This window comes from Pezoporus wallicus, unplaced genomic scaffold (assembly GCF_028554395.1).
Source record: "Pezoporus wallicus isolate ANWC-B61680 ecotype Strahan unplaced genomic scaffold, APGP_CSIRO_Pwel_v1 contig_11133, whole genome shotgun sequence".
Taxonomy (NCBI): domain Eukaryota; kingdom Metazoa; phylum Chordata; class Aves; order Psittaciformes; family Psittacidae; genus Pezoporus; species Pezoporus wallicus.
Genome location: NW_026636583.1, coordinates 295,846 through 322,016, shown reverse-complemented (window position 1 = coordinate 322,016; position 26,171 = coordinate 295,846). Strand labels below are relative to the sequence as shown.

Here is a 26,171-nt window from a genome sequence, read left to right as displayed (position 1 = left end):
TTAAGTGGAAACAAGAGAGTAGGTAGGTGTGATTATCATCAACTACATAGGGACTGCACAGTTGCTTTCCAAATCTACTGCTCATCTATCTTTCAATGCCAAGATTAAGCCACTTTCCTGGAGCACAGCACACTTAATTTCCAGTATTAATCCCTGACTGCTGGAGGCATTAGATTTCTTCAGGGATTCACCTAAGGATAGCTGAAGTAACCAGGGTGATTTTAAGACCAATAAGCAGTATTTTGAGGTTCCAAGGAGAAGACAGCAAAGTCCACAAACTGCAAAGAGGCACTGAAGTTTATTTATCTCCACGCGCACATCGGTAATTAGACTGCATTTGCCCCTAAATTCAAAGTAAAACACTTAAACCAGGGGTATTTTTCCTGTGGATTGTCAAACACTTGTATTGCAGATGCATAGGAAGTCTTGCTGGTTTTGCTGAACACTTGTTAGTGCAGACTGACGCCTATTTGCAGAAGAATCAGCACACAGACTTTCACATCTACCAACCAGGAGCTTCTACATAGGACTACATCTTCAACCAGGGCACCATTCCTTTGTCTCCTCCTGACACTCTGTAACTCACTGGTCAGTTAAGACTCAGAGGAGCTGTGCAGAGACAACCAAAAGCGACTCTCCTTTTCTCAAACCATCTGTAGGCTTCTCTGATACATCCCTTATCACTAATCCATCCTCCTGCCACCTCTGTCGGATGTTCTTGTACTGAATTTTAGGCTAACCATAGCAAACAAGCAGAAAGAGACTTGCATTACCACTTGAGACGGTCTCTACGCCATGGTCTATATAGGTTAGCTCTCAGTGGGGAAAATAAGTATTAAATAACAATATCCTAAAGAAGCAGGTTAAAACAACTGTCAGTATTATGTTTTTCCTGTATAGCTCCTCCTAGCTTTTACTCTTTGGCACTAGAGAGAATCCGTACGTGCCTGTAGTGTTCAAGATCTTTTGTTGTAATTGCTGATGGATGACACAGCATTCACTGTATGAGACTATTTCTACACCAGCACCAATAATTACCAGTAACCCATTATCAGAACTCTTACCCAAGTTGCTATTTGATACTATTTGAAATGGAAGGTGAGCAGTGAGCCGAGAGGAACTGGATCCTAGTCCTGAAGAATCCAGCCTGGAAAGTGACTTCCAATGTCAAACAAGAGGCAGAGAGTATGAAAAGATAAATTATTCAGTAATGGATCCTACACACTTACAATGCACAAGTTGTAATGAATCTCAGTTGCTCTTGTAATTTTGTAAAGTTGTTTACCTAATATGGTAGATACACCATATGGTGCACTAAAGAGAGCGTTAGAACAAGGACACAGAGATTTCTATGCTTTTATTTCTAGTTTTGTATGCAACTGAAAACTACACTCAAGCTGTCCTAGAACGCGAGCAGTAGAGGAACAGAGGCTGCTCTGACCCCTCCTGCTGCTGGAGCTTGACGCATGTCCTCCCTCCATTGTCCCTCCGGTGCTACAGCCCAGCATTAGGCTGTACTCTGATGCCACAAGAGACAGACCTGCAGCCACTCCACAGCTTCAGGCTGGTTCAGCTTAAGTCAAGCTTTTTTACCCTTAATAAATAACTTGAGCAGATGATGTAGAGTCACTCTCCAGGTACTCAAGTTAGGAAATGTGTAGCTGGTTAGGGAATGGGACCAGACTTCTATTCTAGATAGCTCTTTGGCATGTTGCTTATAGAATTTACCCCCTGCTAAAACTAGCTATGTGCTCAAGTGTGGCTGGGACTCCCATGCCTGCAGCAGCATTCCTGCCTCGTAGGAAATGGGCAGCATGTCCTACAGTGATGTCTGTAACATGGCACCTACTGTGCAGCCCCGTAATTGGGCAAAAACTGGGGAAATGGAGTTCAAAGTCATGGAGAAGGAAAGGGAGTTTTCTTTCTCTCCCTTGAGTTTCAAATGATGACTGAGGAAAGCTCCAGAGTACAAAATGTTGGGGAACAAAAGATGAATATAAAACTTCTCAGAGGACTTAGGTGCTCCCTCTGAGTGATGCCACCTGGTGAAGCGACCAGTACCTTGGGAAAGGCTCAGTGTTGTCATTCTTACTCAGCAGCCAAAGTCTACTGCAGGTGAGGGGAGGAAATCAGAAACTAGAATAGTAATAGCCCTTACCATAAGCTGAATTTCCAACATTTTTGATTTAAAGGTATTTACTCACCCTCTTATTCAAGCTCTGTGTGTTAAGAACAGATACCTGCCAGTTTTTATGTTTGCAAACTTTTGGCAAAGAGCGTCTCCCTTGTAGACACATTTGCATATCTGGGTGCAAGGCAAGACAGCACAGTATTCCAGTGCTGTTCCCATCGCTCACAGGGCCAAGTATTGAGCAGAGCAATTCAGTTCATGTCACAGTACTACAAGTGAAGTGATCACCACAAATATGTAATGTGGGAAGAGTTGACACCCATGTTTGGGCAACTCTGAGGAATACTTTGACCTATTTAAAGCAATCCTTTCCCTTAGATAACTCAGAGCTCTTCACCTTTCAGCCTTCTGGCAGCTCTCAGACCAGTCAGATCTGGGCATTGTCAGCCAGGGCATGAGCAGGTGCTGAGTCAATCCCACTGCAATACATGTCCAGCCTCCAGTTCCGCCCTTTCCCAATTTGTAAAGCAAAGCTTATTTTACAATAGTGAAAGAGGAGGAGCTATTTTAAGCTTGATACCCCTTAATAGCTTACCACATAGTGCACTTTATCTTTCAGTTCATAGACTCCTAAAATCGTTCAGGTTGGAAGGGACCTTAAAGCTCATCCAGTCCCAACCCCCTGCCATGGGGCAGGGACACCTTCAGCTAGAGCAGCTTGCTCCAAGCCCCTCTGTCCAACCTGGCCTTGAGCACTGCCAGGGATGGGGCAGCCACAGCTTCGCTGGGCACCCTGTGCCAGCGCCTCATCACCCTCACAGGGAAGAGCTTCTGCCTAAGAGCTCATCTCAGTCTCCCCTCTGGCAGGTTAAAGCCATTCCCCTTGTCCTGTCCCTACAGGCCCTTGTCCAAAGCCCCTCTCCAGGTTTCTTGTTGGCCTCTTCAGGCACTGAAGCTGCTCTAAGATCTCCCTGGAGCCTTCTCTTCTCCAGGCTGAACCACCCCAGCTCTCACTGCGTCTTCATAACAGAGGTGCTCAAGCCCTTGGAGCATCTTTGTGGCCTCCTCCAGGCTCCCTCCCACTACTCCACATCCAGTTAATATTGTTCCAATAGTTTACTTGTGAAAACAGTGCCTGGCACAAGACAGCATTTATCCAAAGGCGGGTTGTATTTTTACGTTAACCGTATTTACTTCCTTCACGATGGTTACACAACGAGGTCAAAGTGCGGCTCTACTGTAAGGCCGGCGCTCAGCAAGACGCGTCCACCTGCAGCCAGCGCCCGGCCCGGCCCCGCCGCACCCCGCCGGGGCTCCAAGCCCAGCCCCATGAGTAGGGCCGCGGCCGGGTGCAGCTTCTCCTGCCAGCGCAGGGCTCCCTCCGAGCGCGGCTCGGCAGGGACACGGCTCTCCCCACAAGGGTTAAGCGGCAGCGGGGGTGTAACGCGCGCTGACACCGCGCGGGGATCGTCCCCAACGAGGCAGGGCCCCCGCCTCACAGCGCCGGGCTCGGAGCTGCGAGTGGACCGTTTAAAGCGGGGATCTCCCTCTCCTCACTCTCCTCCCCTCCCTTGTTTCCCTTCCCAGCGCTGAAATCCCCGCCGCCCTCCCTCCCCGGGGCTCCCCCCAGCCCCGCCGCGGCGTGCTGAGTCAGGCTGTCCAGGCCGCGGAGCGGAGCCCGCCGACACCGCGCCTGGCACACGGCGGCCACGGCGCCCAACCGCGGCCCGGCCGCACCGAGGGCCGCTCCGGGGCAGCCCGCCTCTGCACAGCGACAGAGGGAGGGAGAGAGGGAGGGAAGGAGGCGCGGGGGCCGGCGCGCTCCTCCTCGCCCGCTGCCCCCGCCCGGGGCTGGGCGTGGGTCCCGTCCGCCCGCCCGCCCGCCCCCCGGTTCCCCCCCGCGCCTGCCGGGGATCAGTTACACGCAGCTGGCACAGGTGCGGGGCGCCCTTCAGACTCGCGGCGGCGGGGGAGACCCGGCCGCAGGGAGCAGCGGGGGAAACATGCAGCCATTTTGGGCCGAGGCAGACAAAGAGCCGCAGCCACCGAGGCCTCCCCCGCCGCTCCGCCGAGCCACGGGCCGGGGCTCGGCCTCACCCGCGGCCGCTGCGCGCCGCCCCGCGCCGCCAGCCCCCCTCAGCCGCAGCCGCGCCGCCACCGAGCCGCTGGCGCCCGACTCCTAACTCGGCGGTCGCAGCCATTTGCACGGCCTTTTATAGGCGGGCGCCGGCCAATCGGCGGCGAGCGGAATCCCTCTCCGGCCGGTGATGTGAGGCTGGGCGCTTGCGCTTGCGCAGTTGGGCGGGTTGAAGTGTGTGTGTGGGGTGGGGGGAGGGAGGGAGGAGTGGAAGGGGAGGGGGGGAGGAGGGAGCCGCTCACAGGAACCCTCCAAAAAAAAGATGGCGGCGGGCTCGGATCTGCTGGATGAGGTTTTCCTGAACACGGAGGTGGATGAGAAGGTGGTGAGCGACCTGGTGGGCTCCCTGGAGTCTCAGCTGGCGGCCTCCGGCCACCACCACCAGCACCACAAGGCGCAGGAGCCCCTGAGGGCCGCTGGGGGGCTGCTGGGGAACCATGTTGTGAGCGGCAGCAGTAGCAGCAGCAGCCCTAGCCCTAGCCCTGGAGGAGTAGTAGTAGGAGGCAATGCTAATGCCCAAACAGAGAGCAGCAGCAGCAGCAAGATGGGACTGAGTGCCCCAGAGATCACAAAAGCAGGTAACATGGGCAGGGGTGGGGGGCTCTAAGGGGAGAGGGGCCCTCCCCTCCCCCCACTCCCCAGCTCCGGCTGCCTCCTTCCCTCACTGCTTTCCCCCCTTTCCCCTCTCTCCTTCTCGCTGTGGCAGGAGCGGGAGTGCAAAGGCTGGTATCGATCATATGGGGGAGAGCCTCCCCTCATCATGCCCCCTCGGTGTGTATCCGCGCCTCTGCTCCCTCCCCTTTATTTTCCCTCCTTCTGTGTAAATGCTTCTTCCCCTCCCCCTTCTCTGTTGCTGAAGTGGAAGGGGGTGTTATTAATCATGACACCTATTTCCTGTAGAGGAGGAAGCGAGGGGGGATTTCAAGGGGAGGAAGTCCCTCAAAATGCTTCCCCCCCATATCTGCCTGCCTGGATATTCCTTCCCCCCCGGCCCCCTCCCTTGTTCCAGGGGCTTGGAGGGGGCATTCGACACCTCTCATTCCTCCTCTGCCCTCAAGGGGGGGTTGTCACAACACTAGGTCCCAGGAAGGGGGGGAATTGAGGCCACAACACCCCACCTTGTACAATGTCTTCTCCCACCCACTCACACACCCCCCGTAGCTACCTGGGAATATTCCCCTTCTTCGTGCTGTGAAGGCTGTAGGGGGACAGTGCGAAGGCTGGGATGAGGGCTCACTACATGGGAATGGAGGGAAGCTGGTTTTCAGGGAATTAAAATTAATGTCTCCCCAGAATCGCTGCAATTCCTCCCCTCCCCCATTTATTTATTTTATTTTTATCGCTTGCTTTCTTGTTGCTGAAGTCTAAGAAGATGTTACAGACCCTCTGTTAAGATTAATCAGGCTTTCCTAGGAGGATCTCCTTAACCCTTATAACATGCTTCTCAGTGTCTGTCTGTCACTGTTCTTTTCCTCTTTCTGTCTCTGTAGGGCCAGGACCTGGACTGTGTGATTGTACTTGTGATAACAGCAAGCCTCATCAAGAGGCATGAGGATTATTCAGGACAAGAAGCTTCATCAGCTTGTCCCTTCTCAAACCAGCTTTGCTTTTTATTTCTTTATTTTTCAGTGATCTCAGGCTGTGGGAGCTTCAGGTCTGGAAGAACAAATTCAGTGATAAAGTGGAGGGGGTTTATAGTAACCTGCTTCAGGCCGTGCAGCGTTTCTTATCTTGCCAGCCTCATGTTTTCCTTTCACTTTTTCATATTTTGCTGTGGTTGAGCCTCCTGATCTAACTGACTTGATCTGTAGGTAACGTGTGGTGGGCAGAGGGGATTTGTCTTACTCATGTGCCTTCCGTCCTTTTGCTAAATGCCATGTCAGGCTCTAGACTGGGGAAGAGGTCTGAGGTGATCTTTCTTCTCCCTTCCCTTGGTTCATATCAAATCTGCTTTCCCTGTTTTGTCTTACTGTAATGTTGAAAGCAGTTATGTTCAAATTAATACTGAATCTGCCAGGCTTTGGTAGGAAGTCGGAGACTTCAAAAGCCATCTTCAGTTTGTGCTCTGTCCTGTTCTCTTGGCTCTGGGCAGGCAGCATGAGAGATGGAGAAGACTTGGTGACGAGGAAGAACGTTCTGTCTTCTGGACGTCTTCTCTTGCTCGTTCTCTGTTTAACCTTGTTGTTGTTTTGCAGGAGCAGGAGGAGTGCAAGGGGGTGTTATTAACCATAACACCAGGTCCCAGACTTCAGCTCTGGATGGAGCTACCACAACGAGCACCAGCACCACCACTGCAGCAGCAGGAGCATCTGAAGTCACTGCTGCTCCAGGGACCCTCAGTCAGGGCAAATCGGTGGTTATCAGCACCATGGCAACTGCCTTGTCCACCAGGAATGGCAAGATTGGGACCACAACAGTGCAAACTTTGAATGGGAGTAATGTGGTGATGAACTCTCACCATACGGGAAGTGCTGCTTTCCCTGGGACTCCGGTGACTGCTAACCCTGCTCCTGCCCCTGCTGTTGCCCCTCTTGTTAACAATGGACCTGGATCTGTGGGGAAGGGAAATACTGTTAATGCTGTCTTGCCATCGGCTTCCAACACTGTCATCCAGACGTCTTTCCTTAACACTGCTGTGTCCTCTGCATCTTCCTCCTCGCCCACAGTTATCTCCTCGCAGCCACCACCGAGCATTGGGACTGGGACACCGACGGTAACGCTTGTGCGGCCGCCGATCCATACAGCAGGACCCACAGTAGCTGCAGCTGGGGCAGCCACTCAGAATGGGAGCAATACTGTGATCAATTCAACCATCAGTGTGGGGAGTTTTCCTGCTGTTGCTACAGCCACTGTGGGATCTGGAGCTTCCCTCCAGACATCACTTGTGAACAGCCAGTCTGGTTCCACTGTGCCAGCAGCTGCCACCACACAGGTCATCAAATCTGAGTCTCCTAAAGCTATAGTCCAGGCAGTATCCCAACAGCAGACACTGGCTACTGTTGGCCAGCCCAGTACTACAGGGGGTAACATGATTATTGGGCAAACTATGCAAGCTGGGCTCTCCAATGTTGCTCCCAATCCTGGTGGGATACCTCCTGCAGCTCCTGGCACCCCCACGGGAATGGCTAAAGGCACTGCCAATACAGTGGCACAAAGTCTGCCAAGGACTCCAACAGCAACTACGAGTGGAATAAGAGCAACTTTGACTCCTACAGTTTTAGCACCTCGCTTGCCTCAGCCACCTCAGAACCCAACTAACATTCAGAATTTTCAGTTACCACCAGGTAAGCAAGAGGATTGAGGGATTTTACTTTGAAAGTGTATTTCTTGCAGGGAGGAAGGGGTCCAAATAAGATTTCTTGCTGTTCAATTGTGAGGTGTGGAAACGGGATTACATTTAACAATTAGAATTGTCTGATTTTGAGTAATAGCATAGCGGGATTCCACTACCTAGTCTGTGAATTTGGGTGACCAAAAAGTCTTTCCAGTGGTAGTAATACAAGAATAATCGTGCCTAGTATCTTTGTCAGGGTGTGAGTGTAGATGAAGCTGTAAATGGCCAAAGCCTGACCATGGGATGTTATCAAAGGAAAAGTTGCTGTTTCATTTTCACGTTAAGGCATTTTGACTTTTAAGGTGGTTTTGTCAGTAGTTCATGTAACCTTCGTGTGCTTTTCGGGTCCCTCTCTGTCCCTGCATGCCCCCAGCACCACAGAGCACTCATGAATAGAGAAGCAGCAGATACAACAGGAGAAAACTGCCTTCTTTTGCTTGAAATACCTTCAAAGTCTGACTTAAAAACTCACAGAGTTGAAGCTTATAATCATCTTTTTAGTCACTCGAGTTCTGATACAAAAGGCAGTCTTCCACTGTCCTTACCTCACCCTGTTGTGTCTAGGGTTGCAGCTTTTGTAGTAGCTAGTCTCATGCTTAGTGCTGAGCATCTCTGGACAAGGAATCTAGCCCTGAACTCAGTGGGTGAGTAAAAGGCAGGATGAGAAGCCTTTCTGTTCTAAGAGCTCTTGTGTCCCTCCTTAAATATCCTAGATTTGGAGATTTAAGATCATATATTTGCTATTATTTTGAACCAGGCTTGTCATTATATCCAGATCTACTTTTAATTGAAAATACTTTTGTGAACCTGCACATAGTTTCCTGTCTTTTTTAATAGTATATAGTAATAGCTGTGTTCTTATTATTGAGTGTTTTCAGGGCAGCGTACAAAGAACAACTGGTTAAAATTCACCGAGTGAAATTAGTGGTGGTTGGATATCACTTGTTTCAATTGGTCTTAGTAAAAACACACCTATTGAAACTCCTGAGCAACCTCAAAGCAATGCACCTGTCACATGAGGTACATCACAAACCATACGGTGTTACCCTACACCATCTTTTTGTGTAATATACTATTTATGGTATGTGATGCCACCAAGTCTGATGAAGTCTGTCAAACATTCTGTGTCTCTAACTGGCATAAATATTCCTCACTTTTTTCTAGAGAAATTATTCTCTCTATGAGTAATTTGAATGACACATGTTGCTAATTTAACAAAAACCCAGCAGTAAAACTCGGACCTTAAAATCCCAGAGCTTGATTTGAAGCTTGTGAATTGACAGACTGGAAAAGTCTTATTTATTTATTTACTGCCACAGTGTATCAAAGGTTTTTTCACGTTCCAGTCTATTGCCATGTACGCCTCCATTTTCACTAATACTGCATTATAAACCTGATTATGGGAAAAATACCACTGTGGAGTCCAGTGGGACCTTTTTTCCAGGTAGCTGATGTTTTCCAAGTGCCAGAGCACACTGAAATGTGTTACTCTTAGAAGCAGTGTTGCCTGTTCTTAAGCATAATTGGACCATAAATTGCACCTTTGGAGGTCTCAGTAGATCAAAGTAAACCAGTACAGGTTCTAAACACTGGAGGGTTTTTATTTAGCACTTTTCTTGTCTGTCCCACACTTTAAAAAATATTTATAACTTCAGAAGAATAGCATGACTCTTAAGGAAATACATGTCGCTGAATGCATAGGAATTGGGAACTGGGTTTTTGCATGCTAGGGCAGACTTAATATTGGACAGGATTTTTTTAGTGGAACAGATCATATTTGTAATTGTGTTGGTTTGCATTTTTTGTACTTTGCCAAAGTAGCCAGCTTTGAAAGTGCTTTGCATAAAGCATTTCTTTCAGAACAGTTAAGAAGTGATGGATGTTGAGCTCTTAGAAACATCTCGCAGGTGCATGTGCTACTGTTGGAGGTGCTTAGCCCTTGCAACTGCTTTAATCTTTAATAGGGCCCATGTACATTCAGAGTGAAAGGAGAATGGATGGCTCTGCTTTTGAAACTCTATTTCAAATTACAGTGTCATAGGCTGGATTTTTAAAGGATGTTTGCTAGTATGAGGCTGCAACTGCAGCACTCGCGTGCTGCGCATCTGCTGCATGCATCAAATTTACATCACAAGTTTACGTTTATAAAAGTTGCTGTGTGCTAATGAGAGTTTGTGAGACTCGGGGCTTGAAATAGCCTTGGATCCTGCACTGCACATGTTGCTTTCCACACAAAGATTTACAAACGCTTAGAAAGAAAACCTCATGGAAGGTTTGACCAATAAGCAGCACATGTTTCATAGTTATTTTCTTACCCTGGATTACTGTTTCTAACTCTGCAACACAGTTACAGTTTCACATACATGGAGAGCAGAATATACAATGTCAGTAAGTGTTATTAACCAGGGGATTGAAAATTAGAAACCTTGAAAGGTTTCAGATGGTCTCTTAAAATGCGTCTGTGGAAAACAGACTCGATCAACGCTCTTTAAAATATATTACTTCTAAAATAGTGCTTTGTATTGCATCAAAGTAATTGTGCAACAAAAAATGACCAAATCAGAGCTGTTTGAAGAGCTCATGAGCTGTAGTTATTGTGCTCTCACCTGATTCTGGCATAATGCTTCCCAAATAAACTGGAATAATCAGAGTATCTGTGCATTAAAAATGGTTTTCCGTTACTGATGTCTCTGTGGAAGACACTGTTGTGCTTACTCTTCAGGAGCCTGTGTTTGGAACTTTGTGGTCCAGTTGGACAGATCTGTGTAATGAAGGTCCAAAAGTAACCTTATTTATAGCTTCTTAGCAAAGACATGAAAATGTCGTCAGATGATTTCCTACGGGGCGGGAGCACAAGTTTCCCTTTAGACAACACTGCTTTAAAGATGCAACATCATCTGAAACTGGGACTGAAAATAAATTGTATGAAGTTCCAGCTACTTCAGGCAATAAGGTGAGATGTGCATTGTAAGAGGTAGGAAAATTGGTGAGTTTGTTAAAGCATGAAGTCAGTGTTCTGCTGTTATAGGCACTCAGGAAAGTCTGCAGAAAAGCATAACTGACAAAAAAAGCATAAAAGCATAACATGCCCTGAGATGAATCTTTTTTGCAGTGTGAGAGTTCCTGAAGTGTTTCGAGGCAGTCACTGACACATGGTAAAATCATCTTGTAAAAGGACAAACTTGTGTACTTCAGAATCACTCTTCAACATCTTATCTTCCCCAGCAATGCTATAATACAGTTTCAAAACCAGTGTCTGTGAGCTTGTACTTACTTTATCAGTATTGGCAACATAAAGGTTCAAATCTTTGCTTTCTCTTCTTTCTGATGCTTTCTGTTGTTGCTCTCTTCTGCTTTATTTTTCCATACAAGCATCTTGTCATAAGCAGGTGCCTGCTTAAGGAAGAGAGCAGACTGGAGGGAGTGCTGTAGGTGTACAGTGCGAACAATACAGAGTAGGTAGGTCTGGGCAGTGAAACTGAAATCTAGAAACCTTCACTTCACTGTCCCCCTCTCTTCTTTTACTTTCACTGGAAGTTTCTAGCACTTACAAAGGTTTGCTAGCTTGATGCTAAAGACTTCTTTTTTTTTTTTTTTCTGAAGAAACAAGATTCTGTGACTCTCAGTCTGTTTAGAGATAGCAGATAGGACAGGTTGTCTGTGGAGTTTATGTATTTCTTTTACTTCTGTGATCATGACCAGTATTCTCATTAGCAGTAACGTGGTTGTGCAGCTGTAATAGAACTCCTATCGCAGATTCATTTTTGCTTCGTATCTAATAACGTAACTTCTTTATTACTTTCACAAAACTCAGTTGGATCTGCCAGTAGTTAATGCTAGAGGATGAGACTAGGCTGCATTATTACTTTTTTTCTGGAGGGCATCTCATGTGCCATTTCTGTGGTGACTACAGGATGTTCCACTCCTGGCTGTGAAACCCATGGGGATCCTCTAAAGATATTCCAGAGTTCTGAACAAGCCTAATGCAAGTGACCTCTACAGTCAGTTTAAACTTACTGTTGGTGCTTTCTAGAAGCAAAGGGTACCTGGAAGAACATTGGTGCTGTAATCCACTGGTCCAGACATGTATCTGTTTTCATGTTCAAGGTTTTGTTCATGGCCTTAGATGCTGCAGACTTCACTTGGTGTTAAATGTAAGCTTAACTTCTGTAGAAGCTGTTGATTTTTAGCTGGTGCTACCTAGCCAAGAAGGATTCTTAACTTAAGCTTTGATTATAGTGGCTTTAAGATGGGGAAACTACCTAAGCACATACTGCCTTTACAGCATGGGTTCTGGTCCTTTCCACATGAGCAGTCATACTTCTTGAAGCTGGAGTCACTGAAAGATAACATCTGCAGGAGCAGCTCAGTTTCCTTCAGTGAGGAGCTGGGGTGCAGTGTTTTTTGGGTTACTTTATACTTGAAATATGTATCCAGAAATGCCTAAAGTAACTGGGATTATAAATAGAAGAGGAAATCTACAGAGTTCTATAATGTAAGAGATACAGAAAGGGACAGAAGAAATACTATGAAGTAGTGGAATGTAGTTGTTTCTATTTCTCACTGACTAGTAAGCGAGTTCAAACATATCCTGATTATCGTTTTCCTGTATGTATCCTGTATGTGCTGCCAATATTATGCCTGTTAACTGTGTTGGCATGGCTCTATTTGATTAAAAATAATGTCTGTATTGCACAGTGATAACAGAAACTTCTTACAGGACTTATAGTATGTTTTACTTTCAAAGGATTTTACAAAACTTAATCCTTGTAACATGCCTGTGTGGTTGGTAAATAAAGTAGTATGAACTCTGCTTTAGAGCTAGGGGAAAGAGCAAGTTAGAGAAGTTCTGACTTGCCCAAGGCCATGAGGGAATGGATATTTTGCCAGGATTAGAGCTTGGGAGCCCTATACTTGGCACATAAAGTGGTATCTCTCTTTCTGAAAGATAACTGTGGATCTCCTCTGCACAGCTCTTCTGGGTGGGGGGTGGATTTCGTGTTCAAATCGTGCATCAGCAAAAGGAACATTCTGCTTTATCTGAAATCTGCTACCTCATATCTGCCATATGTCACCAGAGTGAAAGTTGTATTTGTTCTCACTGTAGCTTTCGTGACTGAGGAATCCTGCATGCTTGGCTTTGTACCCCAAAGGACTTCAGACTTGGAGATGTGCAATAGGATTTTGTTGCTCTTAAAATGAGTGTCATGAGATGTTTTGCACATCTGAGAAGAGTGTATCTTTAAGTGATGGAAATATAATAGTGATTCTGTTAAGCTATGAAAGCTATTAACTTTGGCTACATATTGTTCAGTTCTGCTATGGAAAGTACCTTTGGAAGAGCATGTATGGATTCATTTCATATGCCTATCTACATATGGTCTTCCTGGGTTTTTTGCGTATCCCTAGGCTTATGATCAAGGTTGTTGGTCAGTGACCACTGTGAGTGCTTTCTTTTGAGCCATGCTGCATTCTGCTACTCTACAAGTTATGTGGTGTTTTGATGGTCAGTGAGCTAAATGAGTTTTCCAGCTCTGGAAATCTATGTGGGTTACTTGTAAAATGCAGCATCATGGTTTGAGGAGCACAAATTTGGTGGACTTGAATCACCTACTAAGACAGGATGCTGCAGCAAAGTTAGAAGTCTGAGGTGAAAACGCAACAGTTTGGGGCACTGGTAAGACACAGTTTATTAGGTATCACAAACTCTCCTCAAATGCAATGTCTTGGTGTAGTAAAACTCTTACTATTATTTGTCTTCTCTGTTTTGGGAAATGATATTTAACTAGAATCCTAAAAAGAGGGAATGTATAAAGTTGTTCAGGAGCATAGTTGAAAATACTGATACTAATCTAACTGGGGTTTAGCAAAGCGAAGATGCTGGCTTTTGGAAAGCTTGATTTCTGGCTCTCTGTTCTGAACAAAACAGAGCGATCAAGTACTACTAGTCTGTTTAGTAAGAGCACAACATGTTAAATGGTCTTGGTGTTTTTTATGGCTATGTTCAGTTTTTCTCAGAAATACCTGAAATCACCTTTTTAACCTGAAAATGAGTTATCTTGTCAGGCTTGTTCACTGTGTATGAATCCCTATAACTCTGCTTATCCGTCTGAATCTGCTCTTTGAATTTGATGGTAAAAAGAAGGCTTTTGCCAGTTGGAAGACCGTAAGTGTTAGCAAGATTAACTTTTTTTTTATCTCAGACATATGATCTCTTGTGAAAGATTTGAAGAGGTAGAAGCATAAAAAAAATTCTGAGAATTGTGTTTCTTATAGCTGAAGACAGTGATAGGGATTTTTGATCATCCTTAGGAAGCAGTTATCTGTTACGTAAAGCTGTATGTGAAAGAAGGCCAAACTCCAGAGCGAGTATGTGGTGCTCGCAAGTTACAAAGGGTTTTTCAGTGTGCATGGCCATATGGATGTTTCTGTGTACGAATAGATGTGTGATCCATGAACACTGATTTCCTGGTGCCATTCTGGGACTGAAGCCTCAGTAGGTCTTGATCTCTTTGGCGGGTCGCACGCAGTTGTTTGACTGAGACAGTGGCTGTGGGCATACTTGAGCTTTGGTTTTGTGCTGTTATAATTCGCTAATGCATTAACTTGCATTTGTTTTTAAACTAATGAAGGTCTTGCCTAAATGCAGGAAGTTTTGTGTTTATAATCACACAGGTTTCTTGAAAGTTGCAAAACCTTTCTTGTCTGGGTAGTTTTTTGCTGGATCAGCCCTCTTGCATACTGCTTCCTCGTGAGAGAAGGAAAACAGCTTATACAATAAGCATCTCTTACAACTATGTAGTTGTGTCAGCACTGGTGATTATACCACTAAATTATTGTGACAAAATGGCCCCATTTCCAGCTCAAATATTGAGAGAAGCATAAAAATTGTACATAGACCAGGCTGTGATTAAGGGGGTCTTAAATATAGAGTATTTTTTGGTGAAGAACAAAACCTTGATTATCATCACTATGTAATGGTATAGATTAACAATAATTGAGAAAGAGGTGATAGTTTTAACGAGTTGGTACAACTGTGTCCTGTTTGTGCAGGAAGAGCTGTTCAGCACCTCAGTAGAGCTATCTGAAGGCGTTGCACAAATGTGGATAATCTTTGCCTCTGTAACTGTTGTCAGGCTGGAAATAACATGTTAAAAAGATGAGTTTCTGCACTTATATTACCAGTGGTCGGAAAGTTACACTTTGAACATAAAAGGCTGATTCTCAGCAAAGTGCATAAATAAGCTGTAAATCCTTTCACCCAGGGACAGTGCTTTTACTGGGTATTTATACAGGATTTAGTGCAAGGTTTGACTCTGTTGCCAAGCTTTTTCTGTGGGGTTTGGAAAAGAATATTGATAAAAATTGAATAACTTTTTGTCAGTGAAGAACTCTAAATTTGACCTGTAAATATGAGCACTTTGTATCTTTTATTTTTGATGCTTTTTTCCTTAAAATGCATTTCTAAAATATTTGTGTTCTAACCAGTACCTAGGTAACTAGTAACATAAACCTTGCCTTGATATGCGATGTGATTTTACATGGCTCACATGTTCTCAGGTTTGTATTGAATCAAACAAGTATCTAATAAAAATGACCTAACTTACCATTGTAACTTGATTAATATATACATCTGAGAGTAGCTGAACTACTAAAAGCCATCAGAGTACTTTAGTTCAGAATAAACCACATGCTGGATAAACTTAGTGCAACAACTGGTGCAGATTCAGTTGGAAAAAGCATGCTCTAGATATTGGAGTATAAACAAAACCTAAGCAATGAGGTGTGGTGAGTGCTCTGGTCTGTCTTAAATGCTTTGAGGGGCAGCGAGGCTGCACTGGGCTGTCTTCATACCTTTCCTCAGTTTATTAATCAAGTATTTCTGTAAGGGAGGGTTGGATTTAGTGCCTCTCTCAGGATGTAATAACATCATGTGTGTTCAGCATAAGTGGTGGTGTGGCGAGTGGGACCAGTTGTACTCACATGAGTCAGAAGTGCCAACTCCGAGGAGTAGCGCTGTGGAATTGCAGCACCTCTGGCAAACAAGTCAATGGCAGTGACCAAAGAGTGCTGAGGGATCAGTGGAGGAGGTCAGAAGAAGAGATATGAAGTAGGAAGGCCGAACTGTGCAGAAGTCTGTTAAAAAAAAAAGCATGAGGAACTTTCAGTTTTTAATGAACATGTGCACAGTCGTGTTTGCAGTAGTATTAAGGGTGGAGTGGAAGAGACAAGTGATCATGCCTTGAACTTCAACCTCCTATTTCCTTTCATTCTTCCTTTTTTCCAGTGTATCATTTGGTTTTCTTTCCTTCCCTTGCCTCGTGGGGGAAGGGGAGAGAAGGCACTAATTATTTATAAGTGTTAGTCATAGCCAGTCATTAAGCTTAGTCATTACTCAGGATTGTGCATTTGATGGTTAGTAAAAATCAAAACAAGACTTGAATTGCTGAATTCAAGCTTACAGGTGTGAAAATACTTTCATTTCTGTGTTCAGACTCACTGGCAAAGCAGTGCTATTTAATCAGTGTTGCTATCAGCCAAATTACATGTAATATCATGTCCATGTTGATAGTTTGTGTTTGAACTCAAAGCCATGGTGTTCAATGTATCCTTAAAGCAGAGAAACTTCTAAATCATCAGTGAGAGTGATAAAATCGCCGTCTGTTTCTGCAGAGGAGGATGTGAAAGGAACATTTCCACTGATGCTGCTTTGGGTACCTGTCACTCGGTGGGACTGTGACATTTGGTCTCCACAGCTCCAGCTGAAAAGATGGCATCAGCAAAGGGTTTTGTCCCTAGCAAAATTACAAAGGGTATATACCTAGAGCAGGACATTCACAGTGGGGACTAGTTAAAGAAATGCATTTTTTAAGGGGGTTTTCATGTACTTTCTTATTTTAGGGTGTTGTTTTTTGAAGGAAGTTAATGTGGATTTAATGCATTACTCCTCATTAGTTATTGTGTGCAGACTGTCGTAAATGCAGAGTAGCTTGCCTGTTCCTGTTTCTTCAGGTGCTTGAACAGCACTAATGTTGATATACCTTAGTATAGACAAACTGTTTGCCAGAAATGAAGACTAGTTGAGTTTTAAAATCTCCTATTTAGTATAATAGATCAAAAGAATTTTATGTCTTCTATTCTCAAAACCAAAGCTGATTTTGATGTAACTGTGTTGTTTGATGTAAGTATATTGACATTAACGGTAGAGCTGAATCTGAATCACTTTGAGATCAATAACTAAGGTTTAGCTCTTGATAGCGTTTTCCTCAGTTCTTTCTGCAGCAGACCAAAGAGAGCTTTGTGTGGTGACTGGGTTCCAGTTTGACAGAGCACGCTAGTGTTTCGGCTTTGTATGCTTGACTAGCAAGGAATGTTAACACACACTTTCAAGGAATCCAGCTTTCCAGAAAAGTCAGAATGGTTTCAGATCACAGTGTTGTTGAAGTGTTTATCAATTGTTGCCATATAAAATGACACATTTCCCAGAGCACTCCTTACACACCTTTTCAGTGAGCAGGTAAGATTTTTTCCATATGGGATTGGTTAAAAACAGCAGCTTTTTGGCACTCCAGCACGACGTTGTTTCTTTAACTATATTCTTAAAAAACTTGTGAAGGAATACTTTACCAGTGATTCATTTCTTCACTTTTTATACAGTATAGTTGAGTTCTGTAGTTTGAAACTGAATTATTGCATAGTAAGAGTAAGCAAAAGCTTAATGAAGCTTTCAGTTTCTTGGACTCCTTAGGAGGAAAAAAAACAAAGGCAGTTTTTACAATGTGAAGTTGTGTGTTTGGTCTGTACAAAATACATTTGCTGTGCGCTGCAGTCAGGGTTCTTGATGATTTGGGGGACTTATCTTTCATCTCTGCTCACCATAATCATAAATCAGCTGTTCAAGAATTAGAGTTTCACATTCCATAACTGTTAGTTGTGATCCGTGTGTGCAGATCAGGCATGTGGAGAGAGCGAGGACAGGCAAAGGGAGTGCTGTAGTAAACTAATGCTGTACCAAAACTTTTAGGCATTGTATCTGGGTAATACGTGTTTTTATTCCAGAGTGGTGCGAGTTGGAAAGTGCAAGGACTGATGTGCTTTTGCAGTTCTGTAGTAAATTCTTGTCCAAAACTCTGTGCTGCACCAGTCTTCACTATCGTTTAACATGTAGTGCCCATCTGGAGAGTCTCCAAGTGGTTTTTACCGGAGATGCTCTGAAGCAGCACCTGACAGTCATGTTTTTTTCATGCCAAGTTTAGCTCACCCTAAGCTCAGCAGGGGCTGAATGTTCAGCAGGCACCTGTAAGATGTGTTGGGCATAGTGTGCACTGTGTGCTCTCAGTACCACTGTGTGCAAAAACTTGTGTTCCTTGCTTTAGGGTGCCCATTGCTCTGAAACAAGATGTGAGGGAATCTGGCACAGTGCCTCAGGTCATTCCAGGGTGCTGGACAGCTCTGCAACTGCTGCCAGGTTTAGGGCCTGTAGACCTGCAACTTGGCATGGAACATATCTGCTACTCATGTTTGCACAGGCTGACCTCACCAGCAGGACAGGCACTCTGGAGCAGGTGAAGTCGTGCACAGTCATGGGCTCATTTTCAGCTAGTTGGTGTGTAGGAGCTGATGCCTGCACTATGTCGACTTCTCTGTAAGTGCTAAGGTTATCCTTTTTGAGCTATGACACCTTTATAGAAGTCACAAACAAAACACATTTGTTCATGAAACTCAAGAGCCAGGATCGCTGACAGTGTTAAAGACTTTGGCAGGAAAGTTCAAGTAAACATGTCTTGGGGTTTTTGTCTGGATTTGCTGTGCGGCACAGATCACCGAAGGTTCTAAGCATCCAAACTTAGTGCATCCGACCTGGTGGTGCGAGTCTCTCATCAGGTACAAAGTAATGTCTTCAGTAACATATAATCCACAGCTTTGTTACAATTTAAAGTTCTGTGTTGTTCCGCTTGACTTGTAACTGTTTCTGATGAGTTGATGTACAGGTTGTCCTACATGAGCTGCTGCGTATCTGCTGGTTTCTTAGGGGTGCTGCTCTTTGACCTAAGTGATTCTATATCTGCTAAAAGCAAGATTCCCTTAATTGCCCAGATTTTCATGGAGCTGCAGTGGACTGGTACTTTGACAGGTTCTTCCCTTTCCTTCCAATAGAGTGAGAACTTTTCCAGGCAGGTCAGTTATCAGATGAGGAGGAATGGTGATTGTTGGACCAGGTTATCATTTCCTTTTCTGCAGTAAGGGACACTATCATATCCATCATTTCTGCTGAGAGTTCTTCCTGTGGTTTGTATAGGCAGTTATCCTTTTCTCTAGCTGTCTCTATAGCTTTTTTGTGTTGGCAAAATCTTAGAAACTTTGTCCTTTTATAAAGGTTTTGTCATTCCATCATCTCTGTATAGCCTGATCCACCCATCTACAGAGCATTGACTCATCCTTTTTGCTTTATCTGGCTTTTGTGGTGTATATGATATCAACTTGCATAACCTTACACACACTTGCTTTCCTTTTTGTGGCAACAGAATCTCTTCTGATGATACAGAAGGGATATTATTGTAAAGCTTTCTTCTGCTAATATGGCACAGCAGCTCATGATTGCTGTCAGGGTTTTTGTCATGTCAGATGTTTGCAGCATCTTGCCACAAATGAATATATGCTTGAGAGCTTGAGGCAGAAAGAGCTTTGACGTTAAGATAACCTCTTAGTGAACTTCCCCGGAAAATCTAGTTAGGGTTTGAACATTTGTCAGATGTCAGTGGATTCTCTGATCAATAACTCTCTTTTCTAGAGAAGTTTGTAAGGTCTTTGATTTTCTACACCTGAAGCATCAAACCTTTAGTTATTCTTTCAGGTCTGGACATTCTTTCTGAATGTGTGTGTATTGAAGGTGATTCTTTGCTGCCAAACAGTTCTTTCTGACCCTGACTGTTTTTTCTCTGGAAATAAAGTTCAGTTACTTCTTTACTTTGAGAAGAAAATTTCCTATGGAGAAGGGAAAAGGGATTCTCCATGTGATTTCAGGGTCATACATTCATTAAGTCTTCTGTCATGTCTCAGCTGCTAAAAAAGAGGACTTATTAAAAATCTAGGTTCCATAGTAATAGCTTTGAATTTCTGTGGATTAGACCTTGAGCTACATGGTGGGTAATGAACAGAATGTGTAAGCTTGAGCCTTCTGGTCTTCAGTATCTGTATCAGAAAGAGAGATTTTGTCACTTGGGCTTGGGTAGGATACTGTCTGTTTTGTACTTCACAGATGCAAGAGTTCCATTCTTGCTGGTATGCCCAGTGACAAGCATGGGCAAGTTATGAATGCTCCATCCCTGGTTGTGTTCAAGGCCAGGTTGGACAGAGCGTTGGGTGACATGGTTTAGTATGAGGTGTCCCTGCTCATGGCAGGGGGGGTGGAACTGGATGATCTTAAGGTCCTTTCCACCCCTAACTATTTTATGATTCCATGATTTTTTTTTTATTGTCCTCATAGATGGAAGGACCATAAAACCGTGGTCCTTGCTAACTGTAGATGAAGCCTTCCAGTGTATGTCGCCTATTGTATGAATCAAGTCCCTGAGAAATGGAGCAATTGTTATGAGAGAGGCTGAGATGTTGATATGTTGCTGTTTGAGTGGCTTCCTACTATGTGTGCTTGTCAGGGGTGACAAGTGGCTGGACTCTGTATTTCCTCAGAACAGTAATCTGAAGAAGTCTGCTGTATCTGTGGAAAGCTTTAACTCTGTCATCAGGGTGTCCAGCCCTAGAGATATTATTAATCTTGGTTCACCGTCAAAACCAGGTAACAAAACAGGGCACTTTTGGGTTTCTGCACCAAGAAAGCTGTATGTCTCAGGAGTTACCAAGATAATCAGAATGCTCTGCAAAGGCTACAAAATACTATTTTATTCTTCTTCCTTTATTATTCTGATAATTCTATTTTTTCTCTAGTCTTTGCTAAGCCAAGAGAAAAAGGAAGAGGAAAACATGAGGAAAAAGCCTGGTTTTTGTTTTTCTGACATGTCATATGGCCAGAGCTCTTTGCTTTTTATTCCAGAGCATGATTTTACATGTTTTATTAACCAAAAAACCCCAATCAACCAACGAACAAAAACCCCACCCCAAAGCACAACACTTTGTAAATGGAAATGCCCTTAGCAAATGGAAATGCAAACATCAAGAGGCAAAGATGACACAATGTAGCATCAGGCAGCTCCATTATGTAATAATGAACTTTTCCATCCAAGCACTCTAAAACAGGAGAGATCCGGGAAGGTCTCCACAGCATGAACACGTGAGATGACTGTACAAGTCTTTTTGGGATGAGGAGCAGTCCAACTCAATTTTGTTAATCCTTCGTTTGGAGCTGTGATGAATCGTTTAATTCAAACTACAATATGAATCTTTCTGGATTCTCTTAAGCCTCTAACTTCTAACAAAAAATGATAATTAATTTTAATAGGTTTTTCAATGAGAGACTTGGAAAGAATGTTTGAGTGTTTGCCTTTTCAATAGTGAATTTGATTTTACAGTACATGAGATCAGACCTTCTAGGAAAAAGAAGGCAAGGAGAGATTTAAAATGGCCAAGTTTTAGTGTCACCTTTTGGTAATTGACCGTTTCCAATGATCCTTAATAGCTGTTTGGTCTCAAAGAGCAATTCTTCAGTGTCTGGAACAAAAAACTGGATGGTAAACTCGAAACAGAAAGGTATTTCTCATCCTTACTTTAAATGCAGCAGCCTATTTAATTAGGGAAGTGAGATACCTTGGTACAACTCTAGCTGCCTTCTGGTACCTTGTAGTCACGTCTGATCTGGTTCATAGAGCATTTGCACTCTTCTGCATTGGAGTTTGAGGTTATGATACTCTAAACATTTAAAATACAAGTTTTGGATCATAAGAGAAAGAATTGGTTGGGTTTCCTTTACACACAAGGCTGTGAGTCCCTCCTTTTTTCCATTGCAGTGAATGAATTAACTGAGAGATGGATAATATATGTATGGAGAGAGGGGGCTGTTACAGTCCTACATCGACTTTGTTTAGAAGTGGGAAATAAATGAGACTTTCTTTTTAATTCTTAATCAAGTGAGCTCCACTGGGCTCTCTGAACTTCACTAAAAATCTACTTAATGCTAGCTTGGATGTAGGTTTGGGTTAGGGAATTTCTTTTTTTAGCTAATTGGGTTGGAAAAGAGTCTGTAGTTGGGCTGGGGAGAGAGAAGCTGAGAGAGAAGCTCCATCTCCCTTATTAAAGACCTCTCAGCAAGGCTGGAGAGGTGTGAAGTGTGGAGTCAAAACTACCTGTCTGCTGATGAACTTCTGCACTGGAATTTCAGTAACAAACTTCATGATCTTTTTTACACCTTTTCTGAAATCCCCCATGTATTAACAAGGTAGAAATAAAACATCTTCTAACATCATACCAGGGTTAAGGTTTATGCAAGGCTAGTCTGCTGTTTGTGTTTATATGTAGCCCATTCAATGTGCCCAGCAATTTGTATCAGTAGTAAACCCTAACTTAAAGACGTATTTGAAACTGTATAAAGTGATAATAACACTGTATCAAATATGAAGGCAGTATAAAAGAACTACTTAAATAGGGACACATATGAATGTAGCTTTGGAAGAATTTCTTCTTTATTACGACTTTGGTACCTGGGGGAAGGATCAGACTTCCTAGAGTTACAAATCTCACAGGTTCATGCTCGGAGTCAGGGTTTGAATTACAAATGATTGTTTTGTCTGGCTGCTGCCAAAAATTGAACTTTCTTGGTGTGTTTTCTAAAGCTCACATTAATATGCTTTTCAACTGTCTGTTTCAGCAGTTGTGCTATGTTAATGTGTAGGCATGTTCTAATTTTGCATGTAGCTCGGGGAGAATGTTTCATTGTTCAGGCATTGTGCTTGCACTCCAGGGGTAGTCAACCTGCACTCTGTGGTTATAGCCGTTCTTTTTTCCCTGTTCCCATTCATGTTTTGGCAAGCAAAACAACATGCTGACAGTAGTGGTGTCTCAAGGGGTGTTTGTGCTGTTGCAGGGCTCTGACATGAAGTGTGGACCCGTTCTTGAGCCTGATGCTTATATTGAGCTGGAGACTGAACAAATAGTGTAGAGCTGTGTGCCAGTGCCTGATGCTATAAAGGTTCTCATATACAAGTAAGCTGCTTTGGGTTGGCTCTTTCAGGTAACTTCGGTTACTTTTGCACTGAGAGAGAAGTCTAAAAACCAAACTCCCCCCTGTCATAGAGTCATAGAATAGTTTGGGCTGGAAAGGACCTTAAGATCAACAAGTTCCAACCCCCCTGCCATGGGCAGGGACACCTCACACTAAACCATCTCACCCAAGGCTTCATCTAACCTGGCCTTGAACACTGCCAGGGGTGAAGCATTCACAGCCTCCCTGGGCAACACAATCCAGTGCCTCACCACCCTAACAGGAAAGAATTTCCTCCTTACATCCATCCAATCTGTCCCCAAACCCCAAACTAGAGTTAGCATCACTTCTGTTGCTTCTGGAAGGAAAAAAATATATATAACTCACTGAAGAATTGGGATGGTACATTAGCCCTAGAATATCCTCGGGAACCCCCAAAATGGTGAACTTTAAGGAAAAAGTTTCTTATGGGATGTCAATATAATTCTGTGATGTTTAAGGGCTTCTGAAAGCACAGGCATGTATAGTGACATTGGGCCTTTTCAGTTGCTAGGAACTATATGGTAATCAACAAGCCTTAATATTTGGCACAGGCTTGAAACCAGCTCCTCTAATCAGACTTCCACTGTACTGATATTTTCAGTTATAATGCTGTTGAAGATTTCCACTGATTCAGTGTTTAACTTCTTCAGCTGATTGTTCTGAGGGATGACAAAGATGGGTAACATGAGTTCATTTCCCAAGATTTTGTCTTTGCATATTGGAAGAAGATGCCAAGTTCTGTTTGTGCCGGAATGAGCTGGATGTAGTAGCAGGTCACTTTCTAGTCCTTAAACTATTGAATTTATCTGCTTTTGGTCAGTAGCCCCCTCCCCATAGTGTGAGGCTGATAGTGAGAAAGTAGTAATGGTTCTGATGAGCAGCTGACAGAATCGAGCTCTGTATTCACAGTTGATGTATGGTGTACGTCTCTGCTGTTTTAATGAAAATGCTTCTCCCTACGTAAGTTACAGGAGAAAAAACCTTTGTGAAATGGTTTGGAAAAGGGCTTTTTCTGGAGTTGGCAGCTAATCTAAGGGTATTTATTTCTACAGTCTGCAGGATGATAAATAAGCTTTCCCCACTCCTCCTGTCCTACAGAAAAGCAGTTTGAGAATATTTGTTTCTAGATATAACTGTTGCCCATAGCACATCACGGTCCCACCTTAACACTTCTAAATAAATCCCAGTGGAAAGTCACAGGTGTCACATAAACTACTTCAATGTCTCTGGGTGACTCTGCTTCATTAAAAGAGAGATAATGCAGAGATTGTAAGGAAGAAACTAGGGATGAATCAACTAATGTAATCTCGTTTTCTTTTGAACTCACTTGTGTAGAAGGCAGTATGTGAATTCTTGCAGTTTAATGCTAATGTTCAAACAGTCCAAGAAGATTGTTGAAGGCATCATCTGTAAATGTTTCAGCTCTTCATCTGAAAAGGAAAGCAAATGAAGTCTTGATTTTTTTGTAGTCATGCTCTGAGATGGCATAGAACAGATCTCCAGGTATTGTTGGGGCTTTTTATTCACTGAATAACACTTAAGAAAATCTGTTTGATTCCAGTAGTGCCTCTTGGTTTTCCACGGTGAAGTTTCCTCCTGTAGTTTGTTGCTCAGAAAGGCTAATTTTGAGTGCTCAGTTCGTTTCCTTGGTGGCTTTTTCAGAGCTGATGAGATCCTGAGTCTTTCATGGACTCACTGAGGCATGCTGAATGAAAACACTTCATGTGCCTTCAAGAAAGAGAGTCTGTCATCTGAAAATCTGCCTGTTAAAATCTGCTTCTCTATAGCTACCCAGTGGGGTTAAAGGTATTGATCTGAGTGACTGAGCAGGGAATGACTGCCTCATTTCCCTCTCCATTTTATTTCTCTTTTGGGGTGTAACATGGCATGATGCAGTCTGTTGCAGATGCACATGAGAGAGATTATGATTTTATAGCCACTTTCATTACTAAATTTGTTATGGGAAATTAATTTAGAACTTAGACAATTGTGTTCCTGTTTATGGTGAAGCCTATGTTTGATTATATCCTCCCTTTAAAGACAGACTAATGGGCATCTTGCCTAATGGCAAGACTTTCCTCTATTTGTAGTGTTTCATAAACCAAGCCACTTAGTAAAGAGCAGGTAGGATTTTTACATGGTTGGTAAGTTTAACTTCCAGTCGCGTGGAATTTTTTGATTGGGGTGAATACGACTCATTATGTGTTCTGATGTGCACCATAGTGAGTTAGAGTATTTCTGTAATTAAGCTATTCTATACAAAATATGATGATGCAGCTGGGTATTTTGCTTTTATCCTAAATCCCTGTTATTAGCTGTGTAGTCCTTTAACGCTGTATCAGTTCCATATGTATCCAACTTGGATAAAAAAAGCTGCAAAAAGATGGTTTTCATATTTGAGAAGGATGCGTGTTTCTTGACCAGTTTCTTTATTAACAGGCATGGTCCTTGTGCGTAGTGAGAACGGGCAGTTGCTGATGATCCCTCAACAAGCCTTGGCACAGATGCAAGCACAGGCACATGCCCAGTCTCAGCCTCAAAATACTATGACTCCTCGTCCTGCTACACCTACCAGTGCTCCTCCAGTGCAGATATCCACAGTGCAGGTCAGTGCAGTCATTTGTAGTGTTAAGAATGGTTCAGGCTTTTGTTCCTGTGAAGAGTACACCAGAAAGGAAGGCAAGATGTTAGTGATTTGAAGAAACCATTGATCAAACTGGTGCTATCCAGGCTTTTCCACATGGCATAAGCATTGCATTTTGGTCCGAATTCTGTTACAGTTTGTCTGTTATTCATCAAAACTTTTTCTACCTAGCTGAATTACATTAAGTTCAAAACCACTTGATATAAAGGCCGTTCAAGACCATATATGGTTAACGTGTACAACTCTTTTCCCCAGAGAATCATTATTCTTTATAAGACTATAAAAGAAAATAGTGGATATGGGTATATGTACACTGAGATCATCATAGTTGCATGAAGTTCAGGACTAAAAATCCTTCTCTCAGTTTTATAGTGGTCCAGATGTGTTCTTTTGTATCTGTAATAATGGCAACTAGCCAGAGACACAAAATGCTAGATAAGATAGATTAGACTTAAATATAGGAACTAATGTGTTTGGCTTTTTTATCTGTTGTCCAGGCTCCAGGAACGCCAATTATTGCACGACAAGTGACACCAACTACCATTATCAAGCAAGTGTCTCAGGCTCAAACAACAGTGCAACCCACAACAACGCTACAGCGTCCTCCAGTTGTGCAAGTGAGTTTGTAGAGAAGTAATGTGTCCATGAGAGACCTCAGTTGTTAAGATTAGCTGATAACCTGCTTGAGACTGCCAGAAATACAGGAAATACAATTGCTAAGTGCATGGAACA

The 26,171-nt window shown here is 43.5% G+C and overlaps 1 protein-coding gene across 1 annotated transcript in view; it reads left to right on the top strand.

The window, feature by feature from the left end:
- Positions 1-4,483: 4,483 nt before the first annotated feature.
- TAF4 (TATA-box binding protein associated factor 4) overlaps positions 4,484-26,171 on the top strand; it is a 36,851-nt gene continuing 15,163 nt past the window's right edge. Inside the window, exons 1-4 of the mRNA XM_057400820.1 lie at positions 4,484-4,846; positions 6,464-7,552; positions 25,235-25,401; positions 25,937-26,056. Coding sequence (XP_057256803.1) covers positions 4,531-4,846; positions 6,464-7,552; positions 25,235-25,401; positions 25,937-26,056 — 1,692 coding nt within the window. The 5' untranslated portion in view covers positions 4,484-4,530. The remainder of the gene's footprint in view (positions 4,847-6,463; positions 7,553-25,234; positions 25,402-25,936; positions 26,057-26,171) is intronic.